The 23,203-nt window shown below is 39.1% G+C and overlaps 1 protein-coding gene across 10 annotated transcripts in view; it reads right to left on the reverse strand.

Moving 5' to 3' along the window:
• EML1 (EMAP like 1) overlaps positions 1 to 23,203 on the reverse strand; it is a 222,688-nt gene that overhangs the window by 33,251 nt on the left and 166,234 nt on the right. For 7 of the 10 annotated variants that reach the window (XM_039537398.1, XM_039537399.1, XM_039537393.1 and 4 more), the window contains 4 exons: positions 20,557 to 20,619; positions 16,397 to 16,531; positions 14,425 to 14,453; positions 8,218 to 8,347 (listed from right to left, as the gene is read on the reverse strand). In XM_039537398.1, coding sequence (XP_039393332.1) covers positions 8,218 to 8,347; positions 14,425 to 14,453; positions 16,397 to 16,531; positions 20,557 to 20,619 — 357 coding nt within the window. Of the gene's footprint in view, positions 1 to 8,217; positions 8,348 to 12,909; positions 12,937 to 14,424; positions 14,454 to 16,396; positions 16,532 to 20,556; positions 20,620 to 23,203 lie in introns of all 10 variants that reach the window. The other 3 variants (XM_039537395.1, XM_039537401.1, XM_039537402.1) reach the window with 2 other exon arrangements.

Below are 23,203 nucleotides of genomic sequence, written 5' to 3' on the forward strand. Positions count from 1 at the left end.
CAGGCATTTTAGTATATACAATTAGATTGCAAGCTTTTTGAGGCAGAGATAATGTTTATAAAGTACAGTATAAATCTACTGTGGTTTAGAAGTGATTTTTAATAATAAAAATAATATAGAAATGAATACATATTTTGTCCTCTATTCATTATGGGCAAGGATGGTTTGACTCTGCTGTTCAACCATGCATTGATATGATGCAGGAAGTAAGGCCAAAATTTTCAAACTTGGGTGCCTAAAATTAGGCAATTAAATAAAAGTTTCCTGACTTTTCAAAGGTGCTGAACTCTTGCACCTCCCACTGACTTCAACAGGACGAGTGAGTGATTGCTCAGCATTTCTGAAAATACAGCCACTTGTATTTGGGCACCTAAATATGTATTCAGGAACCCAATTTTAGGCTACCAGATTTGAAAGTTTCAAACAACACTCCATTAAGTTTTTTGAGATACCCTAACTGTAAAGTAATAAAGAAGCGTGCGTGAATGAAAACAGCAAGTGTCTCTCTTACAGGTGACTTATTGGTAATGAAGAGGAAAACGAAAAGCTTCCTATTTTTAAGAAAACTTTATCATTGGATTACAGGACACCACTTTATTGGCTTAATCTTCCTATTTGTCTGTATAAAGTCTGATCCTGTTCCCACTGAAGTCAATATCAAAACTTCCTTAGACTTCAACACAGTGCTGTAACAAGGGCGAGGCGAGTGAGGCACTTGCCTCAGGCGCGCAGAGTGGAGGGGCGCAGCTCTACCGCGATCGGCGGCGCTTCGGTGGCAGCTCTACCGCCACCACTTTTCCGATGGCAATTCGGCGGCAGGTCCCTGAGTCTGTCTGGTAGCTTCATTCATTCTTCAGCGGCAATTCAGCAGCAGGTCCTTCCCTCCGACAGGGACTCAGGGACCCACTGCCGAATTGCCACCGAAGAGCTTGGAGCTGGCCCTTGCCTCGGGCGCAAAAATTCCTTGTTACGGCTCTGCTTCAGCACATTGCAGAATCAAGCCCATAGATGTTAGAAGTCGGAGTGTATGAAAGTCAAGAAGTTAAGTATTATGGCATATAACTTTATTTATATGGAGGAAATCCTTAAGTAAATAACTATTATATATAAAATATTTATCTAGTTGGGAAAAAATACCTTTTTTCCTCCCACTTCCCATTCCCTTTTCTTTGGAGCAGCATTGCAGCCAATTTTCCATACCCCTCCATGTTGTCATTTACCATCTACTCAACTCCTCCCCATCAGCCTTCTTCTCTGATTCCAACTCCTGGCTTTCTCTTTTCTTCTCCTCACAATCTCCCACCCTCATCCTCTGTGACTTCAACTGCTATGTTGATGACCCATCCAACCCCTTAGCTGTGTGCTACCTCACCCATCCCCCTTCATTTGATCTGCACCATGGCTCAAATCTCATTAAAAAGGAGCACTGCTCTCGCTCTCTGTTGCTGAATTCCCCCTCTCTGACCATTACCTGGTCTCTTTTAGCATCACCCATTAGCCCCCTCCCTCATGCCCTGTCACTTGGCATTTACATAACTTCCAATCCATCAGTATTAGTAACTTCTCGTCTGCTCTCAGCCTTCTCTTCACTTTTTCATTTATATGATTGTTAATTCTCTCCATGTTTCACTCTCCTCCATGCTTGACTCTTTTGCCCGACTCTTTGATCACAAGGTCCATCCTGCCAACCCCTAGTCCTGGCTCACCCCCAACACCTGCTTCCTCTGCTCCTGTTGTCACGCTGCAGAAATCTCAGGAATAAGCTGACTTCTTCCCCTACAAATTTGTTTTCTATTCTTTCAGTTCTGCCATATACCTAGTTAAACAACTCTTTGCTAGCTTAATTGAGTCTCAGGTCCTCAATTCCAGCTGCCTTTTTGACACCTTTGAGTCACTCCTCAAACCCTCCTCCTGCCTCTATTTCTCTCTCCACACAGCTCACTGATTTCTTCCAAGAGAAAACTGAACAAAATACAAAGTGACCTTCTCCCCTCCCCTCCTACAACTCTCTCCCATCACAATTGCAGGGGCTTCCTCAACTGCTCTCCTCCTCTAACCCAGCTACTTGCCTCAGTGAAATCATCCTATCAGCTGAGCTCCCTTATGCCCATTCTCATCCCTCCCCATCTCTTCTCCTTTACCTCTCACTCTCCTCTGGTTCACAATACATGCATGCTTTAGTCTCTCCAATCTTAAAAAAAACAACACCCCTGCTTCTTCTACTACTGCCACTCCTCCCAGTTATCTCTAAGATAAGAATGAGCTGTTCTCAGTCATTGTCTGGGGGTCCTCTCCTCCAGTTCCATCCTAAACCCTCTCCTGTCTGGCTTCTGCCCTTTGCATTCCACTGAATCAGTTCTTGCCAAAGTCTCTCATGACCTTTTCCTAGCCTAAGGTCAGAACTAGTACTCCATCCTCATCCTGTTTGACCTGTCAGTTGCCTTTGACACAGTCGACATCTTCTTCTTTGTGAAATCTTGTCCTCCCCTTGGCTTCTGTAACTATATCCTTTCCTGATTTTCCTCCTCCTCTTTAATCCCTCCTTCAGCATGTCCTCCAGACTATCCACCTTATTCTCCCTCCAGTTTTGTGTAGGGCTCCATAGGACTATATCTTTGGTTCGCTTCTGTTCTCCCTCTCTGGATAATCTCACAACCTGCAAACACAAATTCAATTCCCATCTCTATGATGACAGCTTCTACCTCTTTACTCCAGACCTGTTTCCTTCTGTCTCTCTGATATCTTCTTACTGATGTCTAGCTGTCAGCTCAAGTTCAACCAGGCTAAAACATTCTATGTTCCATTCTATGCATCCGAAGAAGTGAGCTGTAGCTCACGAAAGCTCATGCTAAAATAAATTTGTTAGTCTCTAAGGTGCCACAAGTACTCCTGTTCTTTTTGCAGGCTAAAACAGTACTCTTAGTCAAACCCTCCTATCTCCATCACCATTCTGCCTGTCATTCAGGCTCATAATCTGGGTGTCATCTTTGACTCAGATCTGTCTCTAGGTCCTTGCATCCAGGCTATGTCTAAAGCTTGTCAATTCTTTCTGCATAATATCTCTAAGATACAGCTTTTCCTAACTACCCACAAGGAAATTATTCTCGTCCAGGTTCTCATCATCTTGTATCTAGATTACTGCAACATCCTTCTCTCTGGCCTTGACAAATGCAATTTTGCCCTGATCGTATCTAGTCATGATGCTGATGCAAGGATCTCCTAGCCCATTGCTTGACCATATCACCCCTCTCTTCACATCTCTCCACTGGCTCCCACTTCTTTATTGCATCGAACATATGTAAGAAGGGTCAGGATGAGCTCTCCCCTGACATCTAGTGATAAACTGGGGGGAAAAGAGCTCAGGAGCAGACTGTTTGCATAGATATATGTTTTCTGCCTAGGGTATCAGCAGTCAGACCTTCGTTGACAAAGTGATCGGTTTTGGCTATTTGGGGTTAAAATTCACTTTAGTACTGAATGCAGGGGAAATGAAATGTTGTTCTCCTCATTGTATGAGTAAAGGGCAGAAGAACTATAATTAACTCACCCTAATTTAAGGGAGTCACCCTACGGTTAACCTCACTCAGTAAGTGTACGGTTGTGATGCCATATCCAAGTAAGAGTCACAGGCGGTAGGGACAGATGTTCCTACCTGGTAGTGTGGACGTGTTTAAACCGTCCCAGAAGCCATTTGACCCTCCCTCCTCAAGTGTTTGAAAAGACAGAGCTGACTAGACTGATTTGAACTGGAACTAAGCTCACTAATAAGCTGATCTAAGGAAGCGGAACTTTAGACCTGGTATAGAGACAGTGTTGAGGTGAAAAGACAATGCAGAAGGGGTAGCAGCAGAGAGGTTCCCCACTATCCAGTGAATTCACTACAGAGCTGAAATCACTGAGAAAGGGACTAAGTGGTGGAACCTCAGAACACAGCATTGCAGGTACAGAAAGCAGTGATGATGGCAGCTGTCAGCAGCAGCAGTTACATACAGAGACATTGACAGAGACAAACAGCAGCAGAGACTGCAGACACACAGACGGGCAGAGGTGAAGGCATCACTCAACCACCCTCTCCCCTCAGGGCGGGAGGTGAACTCACCCAAACACATCCCTGGGCTCTGGGGACATTGCTGACCTTGGACAACAAACTGAGTGGAGTGCAGCAGAGGAAAAATGTTAAAAAGACATTCATCCCTTGGACTTTCATACTGCAAGGTGGGAAACTGAGACAAAGGACACTGCCCAAGATACCGTGGGGCAGGTGTTTTACTCATCGGTTGTGTACATTCAAGTAACTGTTGTAGCGTTTTCCCAAATTAATGCTGTGTTTTCGTCTCTTAATAAAAGTTTTATTTTATTATACATAGATTCAGTGCTTGCGAGAGGGGAAATGCTGCCTCTGAAGACACCCAGAAATGGTATTTAGTTTTTCAAGATTAGTCGGTGGTGGCTCAAGTGGTTTCTGTTTTGTATTGTTCAGAGGAGCCCCAAGGTATTGAACCCAGCCCTTGTTGCTGCCTACACCACCTGGCAGAAGCATTTCGCATATGCTAGTTGTCTTCATTTTACATTGAAGGCCTATCCCCACCCTACCTATTGAGATGTTGATTCCCACCTCCAATCAGAGAATGCCTGTCATGACAGGGACATGGGTGGTCAGACCTAGTGGTCAGAGCAGGAGTCAGGCTGGGTCGAGTACCAGAAGGCCAGAGTCCAAGACAGGCCAGAGGGCAAACCAAAATCTTGACAATGGTTAGGCCTCTGCTGTGCTGAGACCACTGCCTATCATGGTGACCAATATCATCATACTGTTTCCTTGCTCGCCCTGTCTGTATCCATCTGTTGTTTTTTGTCTGCATGTGGTGTGGTGACCCCTAGTGCAACAAGATAACCCCTGTATGCACACTGGACAGCAATTGACTCAACTGAGAAAAAAGAAATACATGCTCAACGGGCAGAACATTTCAGCTCACTTCTTAATCACCCTTCCAAAATTTCCAAGGACGCAATTAATGCTCTTCCACAACATCCATTAAAAGGAGAACTCGTACTAGCCCCCACCTTATGAGAACACAACAGCAATCAAGCAGATGTCACAAAGCAAAGCACTCAGACTGGATGGCACGCTAGCAGATATCTATAAGCAGGGTGGCTACCACACTGGAAGGCACCTCACATGACTCTTCCACATTATTTGGGAGCAGGAGTAGGTGTCACAGGATTTTAAGGATGCCAACATTGTCCACCTCTATAAACATTAGGGTGATATGGCAAACTGATAATCATTGTGGCATTTCCCTACTCTCTGTTGCTGGGAAAAATCTTGCATGGGTCATACTGAAGACTTAGCACCTATCTTGTGGAAATCAACTTTTCCGAGTCCCAATGTGGATTCTGGTCTGAATAGGGCTCTACAGACATGATCTTCACAGCTCATCAGCTTCAGGAAGAGTGCTGGGAGCAAAACTGTGGTCTTTATATGTTGTTTACCAAATTAGTTAAAACTCTGGACTCTAAAATCATGAGGGACTCTGGAAATTTTTGTTTATCTCTGGATGCCCTCCAAAATTTGTCATTTGGTGCTTCCATGATGGGATGATGGCCAGAGTGGTGGAAAATGGTGAGATACTGGACCTCTTTCCAGTCATCAATGGCACCAAACAATGTTGCCTGCTGGGTCTCTAATTCTTTTCCATCCTTTTTTGGATATGCTTATGGATGCATTTCCTGACATTGACAGAAGAGTATTTATCCAGTTCTGCACTGATGGGAAGTTGTGCAAGCTGAAATGCTTCTGTGCTCACACAAAAGCGGCAGGTTTACTCATTAAGGAGATTTCATTTGCTGATGACTGCACTGGTTGCTCACTCTATTGATGACATTCAATTTATACAAGACCACTTTGCTAGGGCAGTCAATCATTTTGGTTTCAAAATCAGATGAAAGAAAATTGAAGTGCTGTACCAACCTGTGCCCAAGGATGCATATGTCTACCACTTATTAAGATCAACAACACTCCTCTCAATACAGTAGAGAAGTTTTGCTACCTAGAGAGTATGCTGTCACAGAATGCCACAATTGATGACAAGACTACCCATCACATAGCCAAGGCCAATTCTGCATATGGAATGCTCACACATCACCTATGAAACAATAGGGATGTCAAAATAAGCACTAAGCTAAATGTCTATTGGAGAGTCATGCTTACAATGCTTCTATATGGTTTTGAGACTTGGACAACATATCTCTGCCACATTAGGAAACTTGATCAGTTCCATATGTGCTGTCTTCAGCCTGTTTGCAGAATCAAATGGTAGGACAAGACTCCCAATACTGATATCCTTAATTGTTGTTGGATGTCTGACATTCAAAGCATGCTCATAAAAGCTCAGCTACATTGGTCAGAGCATCTCATTTGTATGGCCAAACTGAAACTACCAACAGCCATACTTTATGGTCATCTAAAGCAATGCACTTGTTTTCCTGGAGGCCACTACAAACAATATACAGACACACTGAAGTCAAACTTGAAAGCATGTCAGGTTGATCCCATAACTGAGCAAGATGGCTGACGATTTGTCATGTTGCTATCACCTGCTTTGAAGCAAGGTGCATTAATACCTTATGTGAAAAACGTGAATAACACAAAGCAAGGATAAAACAGCCTACAATGGTCACGGACAATCTTGCCTGTCCCACATGTAACCATGTTTGTGTTTCTTTCATTGGTCTGATCTCACTTATACATAGGGTTACCAGATAACAACTGTGAAAAAACGGGACAGGGGGTGGGGGGTAATAGGCACCTATATAAAAAAAAGTCCCAAAAAACAGGACAGTCCCTTTAAAAATGGGACATCTGGTCACTCTACATATACATGTTCACCTGTAATGTTTGCTGAATCCTTGTACATCGACACTGACATGAGACTCCATTATCATCTTACTTAGGTTGTAATCTCTTTGGGGCATGGACCACTGTCTTGTTCTCTGTTTGTACAGCATCTAGCACAATGGTGTCCTGGTCCATGACAAGGGCTCCTAAGTGTTATGGTAATACAAATAATAATAAAAAATAGTAACATCTTTGTGCCAGTATTCTGCAAAGACATACACGTGAGTTTAACTTCTAAGCCTGCAAACAGTCCCACTGACTACATCCAAAGAAAGAAAAGTCTGAAAGAAAAATTCAGCATGGTATTCTTTGGAAATATTTTTGCTCCTCTACCTTCTAGCCTTCCAACTACCCAGCACTGGCTTGAGGCTGTTAACCTTTGGGATATTTCCATGGATTGAAAACTTTAGCTTTCTAATAGGTTATACTATAGATATCACACTTTTAAAAACAAGACATAGGAATCCTCACACTGAAGTCATGGCCTATCCCCATCCCAACTATAATTTTTTATACAATATTGAACCATTGTTGGTGGAGTGGAGGGAGTGGAGGCTGGGGTCTATGCCAACGCAGTCTTCATTGCCCATCTGCCAAATTTTCTAGCAAGTACCTTCATGCATTCTCCCATGCTTGCCCTTATGCTGAGAAGGAGCGCCCAATAAAAATGTGTAAAGTGATCACATTATCCTCCATCAAATCCCCGTTCAAGTCTCACTTCTACCACGACACTTACAACAAAACTTGATAATAGATGACTGGCATCTAAATGTGGATTTCTGAGTCTAACTTTAGGCTCCAATTTAAAAAAAAAATTTATTTCTAACTACAGTGAAGAGAATTTGTCATGTACAAGAATGTTCTATAAGACCCCTTTTCTTATCCGTGTACTGCAATTATAGCACCTCTTAAAAAAGACAAGTGTGCAATTAAAAAAATATATATAGCGTAATAAGGTACTGATGTGTATCAGAAAAGATGCAAACTTGTTTTATGTACACTATAATTAGTAATCACAGTTCACTAAATTCTTGCAATATGTCTCATTTTAATTTGTGATAGTTAACATGTTTTAAACATAATCTTCAGGCAACATTTAAGTGAAACCTTCCTTGAGCTGCTTGACTATTTTGCATAAAATCTGGAGCAGCAGCCTCAAGAAATTATCACCTATTTAAAAGTGAATGTGGCCTAATAGTTCGTTAAAGAAACTAATTCAACATAAAGACCTCAATTTTGCTAAATAATTTTTAAAACAAAATTTTAAGACAACTGCTGAGAAATTAGTAGTTCCCAGTAATGCTCTAGCATAAAAAGGATACACCCATTCCAGTTTAAGCCTCTTGGCTGGTAGTTCTACTTTTGCTTCCAAATTGTAAGATTCCACTTGATCTTTGGGCATGTACATGGTAACAGGACGTCCACGCAGAAACATTTTTACATATCCTTCTTCTACAAAAAGGGTCAGAAATGTTTAGAGAGTTACACATAAACACATCAGCAAAGATTTCTTCTCCAACTGCTCCCACCTATCATTTCAGTGAATAATATTTTTGCATAATATGGCGTTTCAAACTTATATTATAGGACATATAGCTTTTGTTTTTGTTTTAGTCACAAACTAACGCTAGATAGGGGTTATCAAACAAAGGGCATGAAGTCCCCTTTTGGTCTAAATATTTTGAGACTAGCAACAAACTCTTCAACCAGACTATGCATCAAAGAACTATAGAAATGAAAAGATTAAGACCAAACCATTACTTTCAGGGAAAATTAATACCGTATGTACATATTTCCTTTTTATACCAGAAATGAAGAAAAACACCAAAGTAAAAATTACAATTAACGCAGGAATGCCACTTAAAATTCTTTTATTTAGTTTTTGATGGATATTTACAGTTCTGAGCATAAGCTTCTAAAAATACTTAAACAGTTAGTTGCATTCTTCGCATCTCAGTGTAAAGATGTACTTTACACTTGATACATAATGTGAAAGGTACATCACATATAAACACAAACAATTAGTAAAAAGAATCATGCAGACGTACATGCAAACACAGTTAAGTGTTTAAAGCATAGCTAAACATTGAAACAGGAATGACAAACTGACAACACATTATAGAAAGAAAAATGATGTACAGGAAAGAAGCTATAAAACTGAACTTTCTATTAGCAAAGTAAACATTTAGAGGAGAAAACACTAGAAATACTGTAGTTGGGGGGTCTTATAAGAAATATGTCTGAGAATAGAATCATGAATTAATAACAGATCTGAAAGTACTGACTTGGGGATTTCATGGGACTTATAAAACTAGGAGATCTAGGAAATGGCATGAAGGTCTGACTAGGACTTTTAGAAATTGGCAGGGCCAAACAGGGTGTCTTGTGAACTTCTGGTGAAGTTTGTCCAGATTCAAAACTTGCTGGCTCCTGCTGCTCCATCAGCAGATCAAAGGATTCAGCCTTGTTCTCATGTGAATCAAGCAGTTTTGGAGTCAGTGACATCTGTAGAGTTACTAGACAGAATAATCATGTGCACAGAGGAAATGGAAGGGCAGAAGTAACAAAATTATGTAAATAAACTTATACAATTAGGTGCTAAGGATTTTCAAGCATCATTAACACACATGCCAGTATTAGTTTAATTTTAAAAACTAAAAGCTGTGTTTTAATGGGAGTACATGCAGGCATTATTGGCCCTAGTCTTGTTTATATCGAGAATTCAATCAATAAAGAAATGTCATATGTTTAAACTATATTTTGCTATTGAACTGCAGAAATGTATATGCTCAGGAAACCTAGTTGTTCTGCCACAGCACTGCTCTTGCACGGTGTCATGTATAATTATGGCACTATATTAAAAAGACTAATAGTTTTTTAACTGAGATGTCTAGTGAAAGAATGGAAAACAATGTTAAAAGTGGACACAACTAAAATGTTAACAGATGTGTGGAGTTCAAGATGACTGATAACACTGAAGACATGTTTGGATATTTATAAATAATTAGATTTCTAGTTCTCTACCAAGAAACAAAATATGCTCTTGCACTGCACAAGATAGATAACTACATCACTGTTCATATTAGCATGTGATACCCCTGTGATTAGGCTGAGAATATATTACCAGCACTAAAGATATTGAGGCATTATGAGACTGTACATTTGGAAAGTTAACAGATTTTAGTGATGTCAACTCTTATCGTGATTATTAAAAGGCAGGTAAGGGAGGAGATTATTAGGTCTCTCATTATTATTATTTGGTCACTTGAACCATAGTGACTTTTACAATTTTGACTACTAAAGTACATAAAATACTGCACAATCCTTTCCCCCTACTTTCCTTAGCAAAGGTCATTAAATATCAGATCACTATAAAACTATAAATGTGAAGAGACAGAGGCATCAGAGGACTAGAAACAAGAACCCAAGGACCAAATTTTTACATAGCCTGTATTTCTGCACCCACAAATTTTGTAAGCCCAAGCAAATGCAGGTGCATTTTCTCCTTTTAGGCAGTCATTAGGGCTGTCAAGTGATCAAAAAAATTAATTGCAATTAATTGCACTGTTAAACAATAATAGAATGCCATTTGTTTAAATATTTTTGGATCTTTTATACATTTTCAAATATATTGATTTCAATTACAACATAGAATACAAAGAATACAGTGCTCATTTTATATTTATTTTTATTACAAATATTTGCACTGTAAAAAGCAAAAGAAATGGTATTTTTCAATTCACCTCATACAAGTACTGTAGTGCAATCTCTTTATCATGAAAGTTGAACTTACAAATGTAGAATTATGTACACAAGAACAAAACAATGTAAAACTGGAGAGCCTACAAGTCCACTCAGTCCTACTTCAGCCAATCGCTCAGACAAACAAGTTTTGGTTAATGGACAAACAAGGAGATAATGCTGCCCACTTCTTGTTTACAACGTCACTGAAAGTGAGAACAGGCATTTGCATGGCATCGTTGTAGCCGGCGTCGCAAGATATGTATGTGTCAGATGCACTAACGATTCATATGTCCCTTCATGCTTCATCAGAGGACATATGTCCGTGCTGATGATGGGTTCTGCTTGATAACAATCCAAAGCAGTGCAGACTGACGCATGTTCATTTTTATCATCTGAGTTGGATGCTACCTGCAGAAGGCTGATCTTCTTTTTTGGTGGTTCGGGTTCTGTAGTTTCTGCATCAGAGTGTTGCTCTTTTAAGACTTTTGAAAGCATCCTCCACACCTCGTCCCTCTCAGATTTTGGAAGGGACTTCAGATTCTTAGGCTTTGGTTCAAGTGCTTTAGCTATCTTTAGAAATCTCACATTGGTACCTTCTTTGTGTTTTGTCAAATCTGCAGTGAAAGGGTTCTTAAAATGAAAAACGTGCTGGGTCATCATGCGAGACAGCTATAACATGAGATATATGGTAGAATATGGGTAAAATAGAGCAGGAGACATACAATTCTCTCCCAAGGAGTTCAGTCACTAAGTAATTAACACATTATTTTTTTAACAAGCATCATCAGCATGGAAGCATGTCCTCTGGAATGGTGGCTAAAGCATGAAGGGGCATACGAATGTTTAGCATATCAGACATGTAAATACCTTGCAATGCTAGCTACAAAAGTGCCATGCGAACACCTGTTCTCACATTCAGGTGACATTGTAAATAAGAAGCAGGCAGCAGTATCTTCTTTAAATGTAAACAAACTTGTTTCTCTTAGCAATTGGCTGAACAAGTAGGACTGAGTGGACTTGTAGGTTCTAAAGTTTTACATTGTTTTGTTTTTGAGTTCAGTTATGTAACAACAAAAAATCTACATTTGTAAGTTGCACTTTCACAATAAAGAGATTGCACTACAGTATTTGAATGAGGTGAACTGAAAAATACTATTTCTTTTATTTACCATTTTTAGCGAGAAAATATTTATAATAAAAAATAATATAAAGTGAGCACTGTACACTTTCTATTCTGTGTTGTAACTGAAATCAAGATATTTAAAAATATAGAAAAACATCCAAAATATTTAATAAATTTCAATAAGTATTCTACTGTTTAACAGTGTGATTAATCACAATAATTTTTTTTAATCGTGATTAATTTTTTTGAATTAATCGTGTGAGATAACTGTGATTAATCAAAAACCCTAGTAGTCAGATGTCTTAATGCTAATTGGACCTGCAATTGAACCCACTTTTGGTTACAGACATAAAACTGCATGATGAATACACAGTGGTGGGGTTGAGGCCCCTTCCAAAATTTAGTCTTGAGAGTAAAACAGTCATTCCTTTATAAGGGCTTAAACTTAATTGATGTAAAGCTAAAAGATGCAGGTTAGTGAAAAATTAGTTAAGAATAGGCAATTTCTAAAATCCAAGACAAGATCTCTGGTTATATCAGAGAGACAAGTTACAGACATGTACCAAATGTGCATATTTAATGTTCAATTCAATTATGTTTCAGAAATCAATACTATACATTTAGTAAACATAATTCTGTATTACTATACTGTGCAAAAAAGCATTTAAAATGAATTATACACCTACTTCTGCTTACTGATAATTCAGACAAATCTACAATCTACCAAAGAAGATATAAGCAGAGGGAAAAACAATGTTTCTATAAGCATACATTAGATTTGCAGCAAAACAGCAAAAACAGGGCAGGTTCTATATCATAGGGCATGTCAGCAGAGGTGCAAAACAGCATTTCAAACACAGTGAGACATCCAGGTGCTGCCATATAGCTCTCTCAACACTGAATTTTTAAAAAAGTCATTTACCAAAGTCAACCAAAATCTAAATTATAACCCACTGTTATCATTATAGTGCGTCCAAGGGTTATAATTCAGTCACTGTTACATGAATATTTTTAACCTTACTCAAAATAAATTGAAGATTTTTAACTTTGCAATAAAAATGTATATTGGCTGTATAAAAACACAGCTTCTGTCACCCTGGTAACAGTTTTGCTTAGAGAGCTATGAGGTTTTGGAAGTGACGCCTACCTTTGCAGTGTGTCACACGGCGCTTCCCTTGTGATTACAGAGACAGAGACAGAAGTGCTAGATAAAGATGGGTTTGAGTACAGTCAGGCTCACCTACACCCCTGCTCTATTGGTTGTCCAGCTGTATCCTCTTAGAGGCTAACCTGTTGCTTGACAAAACATTGACCCATGGGCCATTCAGTGGATTGTGTGTAACTGCATTCAAAACTCTGTTTTTCTTGCCAAGAGTAATACATTTAGAGCTATTTTATCATTAAAAGATTGGTTTAAGCTCCATTATGTAACTTTATGATAAAAATAATTCAATATTTAGGAATACTGGATATACTTTGCCTAGAAAAAAACATGTAACTGATTTCAGTGGGAATTTTGCCTGAATCAGAAGGGTAAGATCAGACTCACGTAGGTTAAATTATTCATTTAAGTTATGAATCTCAATGGAAGATTTTGAAACAAAGACTATTAAAGCCAAATGTGCCTTTTCCCAGGAAAGTGAAAAAGAAAAAGTTACTACGAGACAAAATTATAAATGTAGCATATCAGAAGCTATTTTCTTGTTCAAGAACTTAAGTGTCTATGAGAGGAAATTGGGCTGTGATCCAGAGAAGCAATAAGTACATGAGTAGTCCCAGTGAAATCAACAAGACTACTTAAGTGCTTGATGTGAGGCAAAGGCTTATGTGCTTTGCTGGGGGGCCTTGATTATCAGCCCAAGAAACAGAAATCCTCCATCTTTAACTTAAATTATGATTATAGTCTGAAAAGTAACTATAAAAACACCACATGCTGAACCAGCAGATTTGTTCTCAGTGTGCATTCCATCACATTTGCTTATTCCAATGACAAAGTAAGTTTTTACTACTTTTTACTTTTGCTTGGCTCTGCAGAACCAACAGGGAAACAAGCTGTACTCTATTTTGTGTCACATGCCATCAACAGGATTGATAATAAAGTTTTAATGGCAGAGGCAAATAAACTCTGTCCTTATTTAAATTTAGAATGTAGCCTGCAGAATCTTATTGATGGTGATAATGCATGAGCAGGAAAGAAAAGAACATTGACTTTCAAGTCAAAAGAGGAGCTTCCAGAACTTCAGTTAGAAAAACAATATTTTTACTGGTAACTTGGCAATTTTGCTCAGGAAAGAACTGAGACATAAATATGAAATCTCTTAATTGCATTTGCTCATTTTTATGAGTATAATCACACTTAAAATATTGTATAATGCAGACAGCCATAGTCTGAGCTTCACATATACTTCAACCCATAAAAACCTTAATCCTATTTTGAACAGGAATATCTCTATTGGGTAAGAAGGTAGTTTCCATTTTCATGGCTTTTTATTCTTGGCCTTCTTGCCAAAAAGGATTCCAGTCGCAATGTAGACCCAGTGGCCTGTAAGTGAAAGGCTCTGAATCCTAACGCCGATTTCCCTGATAAATCACTGTACAATAAAAAATGCATCAGCATGCAAGTTATCTCTTTAGAAATGGAGAAAAATAAAACAGAACCTACCTGCACTGAACATTGGTTCCTTGGGTTTGCTGTGAAAATAATCAAGGAGTTTTCTTTTAAAGTTTGCCATGCACACAACACTTTTCATATGCCATAGTAATAGTTCATATAATTTTATAAAACCAATTAATTAAAAACCACATACAACATGTGGACATAGTAAAAATAACATTTTCCTTGTAGTACCCTGCTCATAGATGCCAAATTTTTTTTTCACATTTCTAATACAACCATTTTCACATCCCTGGGATCCCAGCCTCTCTCCCACTAGATGTCAAGTTTTTTCCTTTGAAAATCTAGTCCAACCAGGGCAGACGTTAAGTATCTCTAGCACCTACAGTATCCCATCATTATTTTGCTCATCGGCCACCAATGCTTGTTAGTCCAAAAATAGTGTACAACTACACCAAAAAAGAAAGATATATTTTTAAGGAGTATCTGTATATCAGTATGACAGAGGGCCTGGGCCTCTGTCCATAATTCACAGTTCATTGACAACTGAAAATACATAACTGGGAGAGTATTTAAGTATTTATGTATCCTGTCCATAGGTGGGCACAATCAGCCAAACTCATCTGTGAAAGGTGGTATCTGAGCTAAGTCAGTAAGCCTTTGAAAGGCAACTACCAACCATTGTTAAGTGTTTCCTCTTCTTCAGTGGATCATCTCCTGGAAGGTGGAGATTAAAGCTGTTGACAAACCTTATTGTGTGTGTGTGTCTTCAGCAAACTATTTGGGAAAATTCAGGAGGGGATTTAATAAGCATGTCTGTGGGGGACAAGAAAAGAGTTGCTATCTAGACACTAAGTGCAATGCTGACAAAGGGACCAAAGTGGTCAGAGAGAGGGGATTGCTTTCAAGAGATGTAAGCTATTTTCTTTTCTTCTTCCCCCCCATCCCTTCTGTAATTCACTGCACTGTGCCATGATTGTTGGTAAACCATTTGTATTGAAAAGCCACTATGGAGTTAAGGAAAGTAGGGAAAGGAAGGAGTGCAAAATGGCAATATTTACTGAAACTGCTTCCATAGAAAGCTAGCCTTTCATGCAGAACATGTTGTGATCAACAAAACCATCAGTTTTTAGTCGAATCTGATAACCTACGGTAGCAATGGATCTAAGTGGTAAATCTGTTCACTATTGGTTAAGGCATCATCACAGTGCCACCAAGAGGATCCAAGTTGGTTGGATCCCTCTTTTTAGCCTGGAATCTCTGTTTAATTTTTAAAATGGCCTATGTCCAAGAGGTTATTACCATGTGAGTTTATGAGCTATGTGATTATTTATCTAGAAGGAATCAAAGAAATAAGGAAAACAGGACAACATTTCCAAAACAGAGTTTACATGCTTCCTCTGCAAAAGTTAGTATATATTTCCCTAAAATAAATATAGAAACTTCAGTTGTGCTATAAAGAGTTTTGTGCCAAACCTGGAAACTAAAATCAGATTTTAAAGTATGAAACAGAGATTGTAGTCCTGCTTTACATGCAAATCTCAACACAACCTTAACTATGGAGACATTACCCAATGCCTCCATAATGAGTATGAACAGTCACTTTAAAAATCTGCTAACGTATCAGCAGAGGGAAGACATGATGCCCTAGACAAGTGACTGCATTATCCAAAGAAAAAAATCATGAGAAGCAACATGAAGGAGTCCAACGACGTACCAGAAAGAAGGATTAATAACGCTAAGCTTTTCTGGCATTACTGTATGCAACTCAAAATTTTCACATGGCTCATGGCTTGGAATACAATAAGGCAAACAAAATGTGTAATCTCAACCTGAAAAAGTATTTAGATGATGGAGTACTTTAAAACTATCCTCTGTTCAATACAGAATAGGCATCTCATGTCTGATTGCTGTATCATCAGAAAATCCAGCCTTTCAATAGTTGCTTATTTAAAATTAGTAACTTCATTATTAGGGCCGTCAGTGTGGGGAAGAGGGAAACATTAAAAAGATCACATACTTCTCACTGTTCTTTTTACCACTAGAAGAACTGCTGGTGGATCCAGTGCGATTGCGGCTGCCTTTGGAATCTCCATAGCTTTCCCTTCGACCTCCTGGGGATACACGTTCAGCTGAGCTGGTTCTTTTGACAGTACTAACAAAAAAGGGAGTAAGTTATATAGCAGTACATATAAAAGTATTTTATTACAAAAGGATTTTGATAAACTATACCTCAGAAAGTTTAATTGAACTTTTATTTCTAAGAGCATTAACATAACTATTTAACAAATTATTTTCCAGAACAGATAATGGTTTAGGTTACTAAGAACTGAATTGCAGCAGTCGGACTATTTTGCTGGGTATCTACTGCAATGGAGATTAACATGGCTGCCTTTTTGCTTATTTTTCAGTCTACAAGAGGTGCTATATTAGTATCACTGATGCCAGTTGGAATATCAACTGCTCAGGTATATGCAAGAGGTCACACTTACAATTTTTTGTATCAGTCCAAACTACCTAAATTTAGAGAACAGAGTGATAGATTTAAAAAGAAAGTATAACGTGACATTCCTAGCCATAATACACACAATTCTCAAAGTAGGTCAAATTTTGAGCACTAATAAGCTGACCATGTCTTTTCATATCCATTCAGTCTTTAATTCAGTATCAAATACTCAATCCTGTACTTTCAACCCAGTTTTAATATACCCAAAGGTAATGAGTAAACTGAGACCTCTTAAATATTTCTGCAGTTTCAGTCACTATCTTGTCAACATGTGATACTTCTACTTACATTTATGAAAAAAACCATAGACCCTAAAAAGATCTTTTTCCCTTTTCCTCTGTGAGGGAGTTCTCAGAGGGCTAATTTCCCCTTCCAACCTGCCTCCAAACACCTCTACCAGGAGGGTTTTGCATCACTCTTTAGTGTGCCCTCAGCATCCAGCTCTCTTTAGCTAGACAGAAGACTCAACCATAAACAGTTTCAGTAACTAGTGAAATAGATTGGCCACTTAAGACTTTATATTGAAAGGGGGAGAGAGATTACTGTGGTCACTTCACCAACTTGCCAGACCTGAACCACTATTCTTTAGCTGCTAAGTTGCTACCTAACCAAGCACTACTCTGAAAGGATGTCTCTATTTTAAGTTCTACACAGTAGAAACATCAGATGCATCCTAGAAAGCTTTATATCAGCTACCATATTCTCTCTTTTGGAGCACCTGAGGGTGGTACAAATTGTTTTGGATGCATTCTGATACAAAACCCAACCAAAATGTAAATTATTAAGTTGAAATAAGAATATTCTTTTGGGTGATGAACTAACACAGAAAATATGTGGGTTGCTAAGCTGCATAGGTAGGTGGGAAAAATAAATTGCCAACAAGGAAGAGACGGCAGTAAGAGATCAAATCTTGCTTTCGCTTCAGAAACCAGTATGTTTTAGGCTGGCCCTGGGTGAAAGGGATAAATGAGGAACACCCAGAGCAAGCTCCTCCAACCAATTAGATAGAATATTGGCAGCCAGAACATAGTGAAAACATTTTAATGTATAATGTCTATTTTAATGTTTCTCCAATTACAAACTAAGGTCCTGATCCTGAAAACATTTACTCTTATGAGTGCCTCTACTTGCATGAGTTGCCCACTGAACTCCATTACACCAGTTTATAAAATTAAGCCTATGTTTGTAGGATCAGGGCCTATCTTTTGTATTATGTTCACTAGCTATGGAATGAAAAGGTAACATCACTTTAAAAATGCAACTTGTTGCATTAATATTAGATAATTAGTAAGTTACAGAGCACATTTTAATCTCACTTTAAATGTCAAAAACTTAGCAACAAATATTAAATAACTTCACTACCGTCTACAACACAAATTGCTGTCTTCTTTCTGGAGAAAGAAATCATTTTAAAAGTATATTAACATGGAAGGACAAAAACAATGGTCTTAAATAAAAATATTTTACAATTCATATTTTACCATTAATGTTAATGTTTGAATATGCCTTTAAATATATGAATACTTTCAATTTCACTTGTAAAGTTCTTAAGCTTATCCTGAAAACAAAAAATTACAAGGACAAGAGAATTGAAATTAAGAACGCTTTCTTTTAACTGAAGCATTGTCTTCAGTTAAAAAATGTGTGGCAACTTGAGAAGTTTGAACCTTATTCTCAGAAAAGTTCCATATAAAATTGATGGCTAAGCATGACACTGCTATTGACTAGCAGAGGGGTGGGCAAACTTTTTGGCCCGAGGGCCACATCTGGTTGGGGAAATTGCATGCAGGGCCATGAATGCAGGACTGGGGCAGGGGGTTGGGGTGCGGGAGGGACTGCAAGGTGTGGGAGGGGGTGCTGTGTGCAGGAAGGGGCTCAGGGCAAGAGGTTGGGGTGCAGGAGGAGTGTGGAGTGCATGCGGGGGCTCAGGGCAGGGGGTTGGGATGCAGGAGGGGTGCAGGGTGCGGCGGGGGCTCATGGCAGGGGATTGGGGTACCGGAGGGGTGCAGGGTGCGGCTGAGGGTTGGGGTGCAGGCAGGGTGATGCAGGTGGCTCAGGGCAGGGAGTTGCAGTATGGGGTGCAGGAGGGGTTCAGGGTGCGGGCTCCGGCCTGGCACCGCTTACCTGGAGCTACTGGAAGCAGCCGGCACCACATCCCTACAGCCCTTGGGGTGGGGGGGGAAGAGGGCTCCACGCATTGCCCTCGCCTGTGGGTACCTCTCCCAAAACTCCCATTGGCCACGGTTCCCCATTCCCGCCCAATGGGAGCTGCGGGGGGGGGGGGGGGAAGGTGCCGGCAGGCAAAGGAAGCCTGCCCCCAGGGGCCGCAGAGACATGGTGCTGGCTGCTTCTGCGAGCGGCGCGGGGCCCGCTGCGCCACAGGGGTGGCAGTCCCGTGGGCCAGCTCCGGCCCATGGGCCGTAGTTTGCCCGCCCCTGGATTAGTACTATTTCATCAATTATGACACAGTCTGTTAGATATTAATACTAACACATGCATGCTAATACATCCTTTGTGCATCCTTAATTATGATCATGTGCCAAATTCTAACCTCAATTACACTTCTGAATAGAAAATAAGGGAAAACCACAGGAAAAATGAGAGAGAATGCTCTATTTTAAGGGCTATTTCAGGGGAACACCATTTCCTTTAGCATATCATGTATTTTTCTCTCTCAAGTGGATATTTCTACTGACCTCAAATATAGAATGCAATTATCATAAACTTCAATTTAATGTTAAAAATATTACTTAACAGTTTTAATATATTTAAATACATCTTAAAATAAGGGATGAATGGTCACCAAAAGGGATAAATCAATGAAATAAAGGATGGTCCCTTAAAATGAGGGACCGGTGGTCACCCTAGCTCTGAAACCTCTATTATTTTATAGGACCCAAGGGAGAGCTAGGCATTTCACAAGTACATGGTCCCTGCCTCATTTAATTTACAATTTAGATTTTAGCCTTGACACAATGAACAATAGTGACAGGCAGTAGGGAAGTGAAGAGACAAGAAAAGATAAGAGTTATAGCAACACCAACATACTGTTAAATCAATATAAGCATGCACGTATTTTGGTAGGTCTAATACCATATTTTTATAGAATTAAAAAACTAAGATGCTACAGTGAACACTATTGACATGCTTATTCTGGACACAGCAGACATACTGATACTTCAAGTGGAATTTAAATGAGAAGCATAAGGATCACAGAAACTAGGACACCGACTTATAGGGGTGTTCAAGAATAATTGACCAGAATTTGGCCTTCATAATTAATCTTAAGAAAAGGTAGTTTTTAATGGTGCAACACCAGGACAAAAAGTTTGACTTACAATACTTAGGAAACAAGCTGCAATAAGCAATTATGTGTGAAGGAATTTGCATTATGAAAAATCATCACTATAATTGAGATAATATTAGCACGAAAAGTAGAGGTACCATTACTGAGTTAATTATTTTATAAAAGTTCTGGTGCATTTAAACACATTGGTTATGAGTATATGTTGCAAAATTTATTTCTGAGAATACTAAAGGTTGTAATAGTTAATACAATTATGTATTAGGATATAAACACCACCACTAAAATAACCCCCCTGCACAGACTGAGCTATGATAGAAAGGAAAACCTACTGAACTATGACACTACAATACTACTAAGAATCCCTCACCTTACAGTAGTTTTTTTCAGTTTGCATGCATTGAGAAGACTCACAGACCTGTGTAATCCATGACTGAGAGGTGCATAAACAAAGCAGAATAAAAGTGAATACAACAAGTGTGGAAGCAAGACACATTTGAAACAAACTTACAATTAAAGACACACATGACTTCACATTCAAGATATGAAAATACATGCAAGGATGAAGTACCATGGATTTTATTGGCTCCTCAGTCAGATGTGTGGTCAGTTCAAAATACGTATTTATAGTCCAACAATATATCCAATTGTGATAAGAATGTTTAGCAATACTTTATATATACTGCCCATCTCCGCAGCTTCAACAAACAGCCTAAGTCAGTGTTTTTCAAACTGGGGTCGCCGCTTGTGTGGGGATAGCCCCTGGCGGGCCGGGCCGGTTTGTTCGGCTGGACCTGCTGACGGGGCAGGTAAACAAACCGGCCCGCCAGGGGCTTTCCCTACACAAGTGGCGACCCCAGTTTGAGAAACACTAGCCTAAGGTCTCTTAAAAATCAGTGGATATCATTAAAAAAATTGATAATATCAAGCTAGAGAACAAGATGCTATTACTACTAGCCTAGCAAGAATAAGCATAAGAATATAAATCGTCACACATATATACAACGCAATGGTGTGGTAATGGTACAAATATTTAGGATAGTTGCATTGATCTGTGATGAAGTCACAAATGAGATAAACAAGGCAATGAAAGCCTATGGCAGTAAAGCCTTTACAGCATATTATCTTACATAAAACTATTTTACAGATATTTGAGAGGGTTTAAAACCACTGAAGTAATTTTTAGTATCCTTATACTAGGAAAACAAGGTATTGTATATTTACCATAAGTAATACCCATACCCCAGGGGTCTGTAGTAGGAACAGTCCTATTCAACATATTAATAAATAATCTGGAAAAAGGGGTAAACAGTAAAGTGGCAATATTTGCAGATGATACGAAACTACTCAAGATAGTTAAGTCCCAGGCAGACTGTGAAGAGCTACAAAAGGATCTCACAAAACTTGGTGACTGGGCAACAAAATGGAAGATAAAATTCAGTGTTGATAAATGCAAAGTAATGCACATTGGAAAACATAATCCCAACTATACATATAAAATGATGGGGTATAAATTATCTGTTACCACTCAAGAAAGAGATTTTGGAGTCACTGTGGATAGTTCTCTGAAAACATCCACTCGATGTACAGTTGCAGTCAAAAAAGCAAACAGAATGTTGGGCATCATTAAGAAAAGGATAGATAATAAGACAGAAAATATCATATTGCCTCTATATAAATCCATGGTATGCCCACATTTTAAATACTGCGTGCAGATGTGGTCGCCCCATCTCAAAAAAAGATATATTGGACTTGGAAAAGGTTCTGAAAAGGGCAACAAAAATTATTTGGGGTATAGAACGACTTCCGTATGAAGAGAGATTAATAAGACTGGGACTTTTCAGCTAGGAAAAGAGACGACTAAGCGGGGATATGATAGAGGTTTATAAAATCATGACTGGTGTTGAGAAAGTAAATAAGGAAATATTATTTACTCCTTCTCATAACACAAGAACTAGGGGTCACCAAATGAAATTAATAGGCAGCAGGTTTAAAACAAAGAAAAGGAAGTATTTCTTCACAAAACTCCCAGTCAACCTGTGGAACTCTTTGCCAGAGGATTTTGTGAAGGCCAAGACTACAACAGGGTTAAAAAAAGAACTAGTTAAATTCATGGATGATAGGTCCATCAATGGCTATTAGCCAGGATGAGCAGGGATGGTGTCCCTAGCTTCTGTTTGCCAGAAGCTGGGAATGGGAGACAAGGAATGGATCACTTGCTGATTACCTGTTCTGTTCATTCCCTCTGGGGCACCTGGCATTGGCCACTGTCGGAAGACAGGATACTGGACTAGATGGACCTTTGGTCTGACCCAGTATGGCTGTTCTTATATTCTTACATTCTTAAGTAACTTCATAGGACTCAGAGGGAGAAGAAAACATCTAAATGTACCCTGAAATAGCTTTTCTATTACAAAGGTTGCAGCTTTAAAATCTAATATAGTGGGCCTTTCCAGGACTAGAACTATTTTTGGAAATAGTTTTTCCCAAAAAGCATAAAGAGCCTAATTCTAGACATACACAGTCTCAAAATATCGGGGCTTAGGCCCATCCTGAATCAAAGACCAGTCTAACTGGGCAGGTTAGGGGCGGAATTAGGTAACTTGTGTAACTGGGTATTTAAAGTGTGCAAGATATTTGAAGTTGCTCAGAGATTTGCAATATTAGAATAAGTCTGGGTGGAGATGGGTAAGTAGAGAGAGTGGAGGTGCAATGGTCAAAAGGTATCTGACAAATTAATTCATCACATATGTATTAAAGGATATGTTAAACATACTATGATTGTATGGTATATAGATATCTATATCAATAATAGTGAAGTGTTTTGCTAACTAAACAGGAAACCTGGGCTGTGTTAGCCTGGCTAATGGAGGTAACTCCAGAAGAAAATATTCTAGTTGGCTTACTGAAATTTCCAAAGTTTATATTGGTGTAATTCCATTGACTTTAACAAAGGTACCCTGATGTACAAACATCAGAGAAGAGAACCAGGCCTGCTGTATCTATATTTCCACTGG

This window comes from Mauremys reevesii, linkage group 4 (genome assembly GCF_016161935.1).
Source record: "Mauremys reevesii isolate NIE-2019 linkage group 4, ASM1616193v1, whole genome shotgun sequence".
NCBI classification, from domain to species: Eukaryota; Metazoa; Chordata; order Testudines; family Geoemydidae; genus Mauremys; species Mauremys reevesii.